Genomic DNA, 5,831 nt, shown 5'->3' with positions numbered 1-5,831 from the left:
AATACAAATGTCCATGTAACATCTGCAGACTTGAATATTAACAAAAAAACATTTGGATTACAAATGTTCAATTTAATTTTTAAACAATAAATCCAATTAAGAAACCCTTTCTTCCAAAAGTCCAACTAATTTTACAAATTACTATAGATTCTATAAGTAAGAGTGAAAACAATTTAGATTATGATTTCATACAAGCACACACAGAACAATTTGATAAACTTGGGGGGAAATACTAGTCTGACAGGCCAGACCCACATAAAGATGTTGCAGCCGCCAGGGTGCGTCTAGATTTCTACATTACTTTTTTCAAGAGATTGAAGAAAGTTACACGATTGGCCAGATAAAATTAAAAACACTTTCCTTCTATTTTATTCTATGCCACTTAAAAATCTACGTACAAATTAAACACTTGTAAACAAGTCTGCAATAAAACTCAGCATACAATCTGAATTGAAACCATAGAAATAATCTTTTGATGCCTCAAAAAGTCAAAAATGCTAAAACACTGAATAAGAAGCACACTGCTGATTTAGCATCTTCAATACTGTAAGCACTAGTACAGGCCTTCCAGAGCAGTAAACTTTGAGAATCAGGAGAATAAGAAACAGGCTGGTCTTACCATTGATGTCATGTTGAAGGGATTGAATGTGCTTCCCACACCGCTGCACTGGCTGGTGTCGGTGACCCGGTTCATTGTGATAAACATGGATGCCACACTTGGCTGGAGGGGGGGGGGGGAATACAAGTGTGAGTGTGTACACATATTGTCAGGTTTGTGTGGTTTCAATGGCTCTCGTATAAGAAAGAAACCTACACCACACATAATGAACACATGATTTATACAAATTTAGAATCTCTTCCTGATCCCTGATCCTGCTGCATTCAAAGGCAGATAATATATATATATATATATATATATATATATATATATATATTAATGCTATTAATTGACCTTTTACATGATTGTACTTACATTTTGTCCACTCAATGATTGAAGGGTCACCTCCAGTGTGATATCACTGCTACTCCCATCAGGAAATATCTGCTGGCGCTGGGAGAAAGAACATTTAACATGCCAAATATAAGTAGACAGAGAGACGGAATAACAAATGCGCTGTCAAACTCTTATCATAAATACTTCCACCAGAATTGGGTTCTTAATTTGCTGAAAAAAGCAGTTAAAATGGTCAACAGTGGGGATTTAACTTTGTAATATGTTAAATCATTGTTACACTCAATCTGTGACTGTTAGTTAAATCTGCCTCACCATATTGAGTGACAGTGTTTATTCCCCGCACTATCTTTGATAATAGCCTCTTAAGAGATACAGTATTCCAAGCTTTTATCCAAAGATGTTGTGCAGAGCTCAGTATGGGGCCTCTGGAGGAAGGCTGACAGAGACAGCTGTTCCTTTGGGGAGCTTCCTAGTTCAGGGGGCCTGTATGTTTGTATGTATGCAAACAAATGCTAAGCTAAGCTAAAGATCCCGACCCTGCTTCCCATGGCTCTTGATGCAACCCGCCACAGGCCTAATTAATTCCCTGTCTGTCCAGTGTTGTAGAAACACTTGTCATGTTTTTGTGGCAGCTTGAATTATTTTAGTTTTTATTGAACCTTTATTTATTCAGGGATCCTAATAAGTTATCAGGAGCCAAAACCTTGTATGTGTTCTTTGGCTGTCAGAGACCGTTGGATTCGGATTCATACAATTTGCTGCTGTTATGTGGAAATCTAAAAACCTTTGGGTGATTTTCACGTTTGTGACATCTGAAATCAGTTTCACAATGTCAATGTCGAACCGTACTGTAGTAAAGTTATAAACAAAAGTTTAGTATCTTATTCTCATTATGAAAGGTGATGTCCCATTTTCAATGCAAAAGACAATGTTACTCTGCTTTTAAACAGGCAATATATCCAATTTCATGCACAAATACAATCTGAACCACCTTTGCACAATTTGTGAATCCTAAATCCACTGAAGAAGCAAGGGAAGTCAAACCTTGTAAGCAGAGACAGAAATTCTGCTTTTCATTTAATTTTTATTAATTTATGTTGAAAATTACCACATTGTTTTTTTCTCACAAAATGTTTTGACATTTCCACTATGGCATAGTTTAGCAACCTGAAATTTGGCAAAAGAAATTAGGCAGCTGAGTTAAGATTACTGCAATTACTGGTATGAGCCACCCACAGATGCAATGCAATCTATCTTTTTTTGAAGGGGAACTCCACCAATTTTACACATCAAATTACTACTGCACAGGCCTGCCTTCAGGAATTATGGACAGGAGGACATCATTTTCCAAAACTGGCCCCTCATCCCCACCCTTATCCTTTGACCCACCCTGAAAATTGTATGTGTTGAACAAAGTAGACAGATTAGCACAAATACTTATGTAAAAACGGCATACAGGCCAAGTATACTACATTGGCATTCAGAGGAAAAGACTGTCGTTAGTTCTTACTAGTTTGACTGTCCCAGTCACTGTACCACTGAAAACAGCCTTGGCAAAGATCCATTGTCCATCTGTATCTCTGCCAGCTAAGACGTCTGCACACTGCATTCTGTACAGAAAACACACACACATGCACATACAAACATGCACAGAAAGACACAAAAACACGCGATGAGCAAAACCAAATCAGTTAACCTTTAGAATTTTAATATGCAATATTTTGCTGAGTGATTCTCAATGAAGGAGGAAGATATTAAGCATGGATTGGCTGTCGGTCAACAAGACAGAGGGCCACTCAAGGTGGTGAAGCTTAGTTGTTTGTGATCAGTGACTACTCAAACTTTCCAGCTGCTCGAATTGATGCAATTTTCTGTATGTTTCTGTATGTATTTGTATTAAATATAATGTATATGAAAGTAAAATAGTAGTCACAGTCCTCACCACTTCTTGTTTAGATATTGGAACATGTGGTAATCTTAGAAGTGATTTATTTCCTCATATCTACTTCTCTCTTCACTTTAACCTACTGTTGTTTTCTTTCTCTCTAACAAGAACAAACACATACATTCACACAGGATCTCACCTTGATCCGTTAAAATAGTGAATAACCAGCGACCTTCCAACTATGCTGTAGGGTCCAGTTAATGGCATGTCAGGGTCCATGTATGCAGCTTGAGTCTGGTTGAGGCCATTCAGGTTCCCAAACTTCCCGCTGATGTCCCCAATCTCATATTTATCCACTGTGCCAACTCCAGGTGCGGGGCTGATTGATACGTTCCAGGCTAATGGGTTAAAGTGGCCCTGGATGTTTGCGTTGGAGCAGGGCTCTGCACTGCCAGGTTTGATGGCCAGTGTGTGAATATGGTAACCCCCAGCTAAGGATTTCAAGTTAATCAGGGATACATTTATAGTTGTGGGGCCTTGTGGGAAAGACTGGGAGAACCGGACCTGTCCGCCAGGCGTCTGATAGCCAAACCAGGTACCTAAGCCAGCTTTGGGGATCCGCACCATTGTGACGTTGGCACAAGCAATCCTTGGTCCTCCTCTATTTGCTTGATGGATAACCACAGAACGACCAATAACGCCTGAGTCTGACAACCAGGAAGTGACATCAGTGAAAAAGTTTTTTGCTTCGACTCCATCCACTCTGGTGCCAAGGTTGATGGTGCTGTGTTTGCTGGAAAGGTCTCCCACCTCGCAGGATAAGGGGCTGGTGGGGCTACAGTGGTGGTCATAGCTGCTGTCTCCTGTGTTAATGTTAAAGGGGTTCCAGTGTCCTCCTGTTGTGCTGCAGCGCCTTTCATCATCATCCCTCTCTGAGCTGATAGGGAAGATATGAACATGCCAGTTGTGGTTTATGGTAGGTGTATTTGAAGGATTTCCATATGACAGATCCGTGAAGATGGATACGTCAGACACAGGGTTGTTCGTCAGCTGGGTGAACCAGATCTCACCAACAACAAGGCCCTGAAATCCGGCTCTGGCTACGTTTACTTCACCGGGATAACTGATGCTGGCGCAAACATACCTGGCACCATCTGTTTGGTGAATCACAACTGAGCGACCCACAATGCTGTTCTGTCCAAACAGAGGGAGGTTGAAGTCGGTGAACATCATGTCCACCTCGTTTTTACTTGCAAGAGACATATGCTTGCTGCTAAGGTCACCGATTTCATACATGTCGTGGGTTGAACCTGGCACTCTCGGGTATGTTGAGTCACTTGTGTTGACACCAAATGGATTCCAGTGGCCACCCACATTGTCATTTGAACACCGGCTTGATGAAGGTGACCTGACTGAGGGGACGGGAAAATTGTGAACATGGTAAGGGCCAACTCTGCTCTGTAAATTAGTCAGGTTCACTGTCAACTCTGTCACATCAAACGGGGAAGCCTGGCGGAACATAAAGTATCCCTTGATCCCTCTCATATTGACAACTGCGCTCACCTGTTTCTCTGGTACATTATAAATCTGCGCACAATGGTAACTTGACCCCATGCGTAGGAGAAGAAAGCGGTTGTTGATGTTGAAGCTTGTCAGGTCCAGACGGGATTTCTCAGGCTGTGAAGGGGTTCCGACTTTTACAACACCCAGATTGGTTAAAGCTGAGGGATCTAAGCTTCCAAGAAGAACACTACAGCTTGCAGCAGTACTGGTTGATCCAAAAAGAGTGACATTGGTTTGTGAGGCATTGACCTGACCGATTGTTTCTAGGTCTGCAAGCAGCCTTGGATTGGTCTGTCCTCTGTTTAAGCGTATGTACACATTACCCGCGATGGGTCCAAAGAACCTGGCCTGAAAAGTCATGAGTGTTTGACCTTGACTTACGACCGTACATACTTTAGTGTTGTTACATGTCTGCAAAGTCAGCGAGAAGTCATCCAGGTTTAAGCTGTTTGGCAAGTTTATGGTGAAGTTTGACAAAGGACCCGCTGTGAAGGTGAATACACTGGGGCCAATATTTGCTTCAGAACAGGGCTGGGCATAATGGCCATACATGACAGGGAACTCGCTTATGTAGAAGTTATGTGAACCGCAGGATCCAGCACCAGACACGTTGACAGTTGCCACCTGGGAGGTGGAGTTAAAGTGCACCTGTCCTGTGACACCTCCCATGTTTAGAGGTGCCAGATACTGAGCACAGGAAATGGAATCTGAAAAGAATGACAAGAAGAAGTTGATTGTGGTATTCTGGGTTTCTACGCTTGTTGATGTGCAACCCTGCTCAACAAATACAATGCTGATGTTGGATCACCCTGCAAAACCCTGACCCACATTTTTGAATGTTCAATTGACAATGTTACCCAATAGTAACTGTGCACATTACAATTTGGTTATATTTTACAAAAATAATTTAATTAAAAATCCCCTCCAGCCCTCTGCTTGAAATAATTTGGGTCCAATATGGTTAAAAATTCTTAAAACAAAATGCAATCATTCTTCCTGATTACAAAAATATCTGAATAAAAACATATTCATTAACATATAAATGTATTAATTTAACTGATGGACACAATATGTCTCTGTTGGGAATTGGTAAAGGTACAGATTCAAATATTGGCAATTTATCAAGGGTGGGAAGGGTAAAATTTGAGCACTGACCTGTTCAAGCCAGCTGTTATTACAACATATACACATTAAATCACAATCAAGTATAACAGAATTTATTTAACTTCCAAATTATTAATTGTCAATCAATAGTTCTTCAATCAGTTTACTCATTTACCTGTTAAAACTACAACAAAGGCAAAAACAATCACATGTGGAATGTGTGTGTATGTGGGAACGTAAAGAGACCTCGTGGGTAGCTAAGCCACACAAGACCAAGATGGCGGATGAAACACCGCAAGAGGTGAGGCTCTTTGTAGTTTTTAG

General features: G+C 40.9%; 1 protein-coding gene across 2 annotated transcripts in view; it reads right to left on the bottom strand.

The window, feature by feature from the left end:
• Window positions 1-5,831, bottom strand: part of cusr (Copper-only SOD repeat protein) — a 16,368-nt gene that overhangs the window by 6,310 nt on the left and 4,227 nt on the right. For both annotated transcript variants that reach the window (XM_032529518.1, XM_032529528.1), the window contains exons 2-5: window positions 3,040-5,110; window positions 2,466-2,565; window positions 974-1,051; window positions 620-721 (exon numbers count right to left, since the gene is read on the bottom strand). In XM_032529518.1, the coding sequence (XP_032385409.1) occupies window positions 620-721; window positions 974-1,051; window positions 2,466-2,565; window positions 3,040-5,110 (2,351 nt within the window). The remainder of the gene's footprint in view (window positions 1-619; window positions 722-973; window positions 1,052-2,465; window positions 2,566-3,039; window positions 5,111-5,831) is intronic.

This window comes from Etheostoma spectabile, chromosome 2, assembly GCF_008692095.1.
Source record: "Etheostoma spectabile isolate EspeVRDwgs_2016 chromosome 2, UIUC_Espe_1.0, whole genome shotgun sequence".
Taxonomy (NCBI): domain Eukaryota; kingdom Metazoa; phylum Chordata; class Actinopteri; order Perciformes; family Percidae; genus Etheostoma; species Etheostoma spectabile.
Note: the sequence above shows the minus strand (reverse complement) of the source record. Positions and strands in the feature narration are given on the sequence as shown.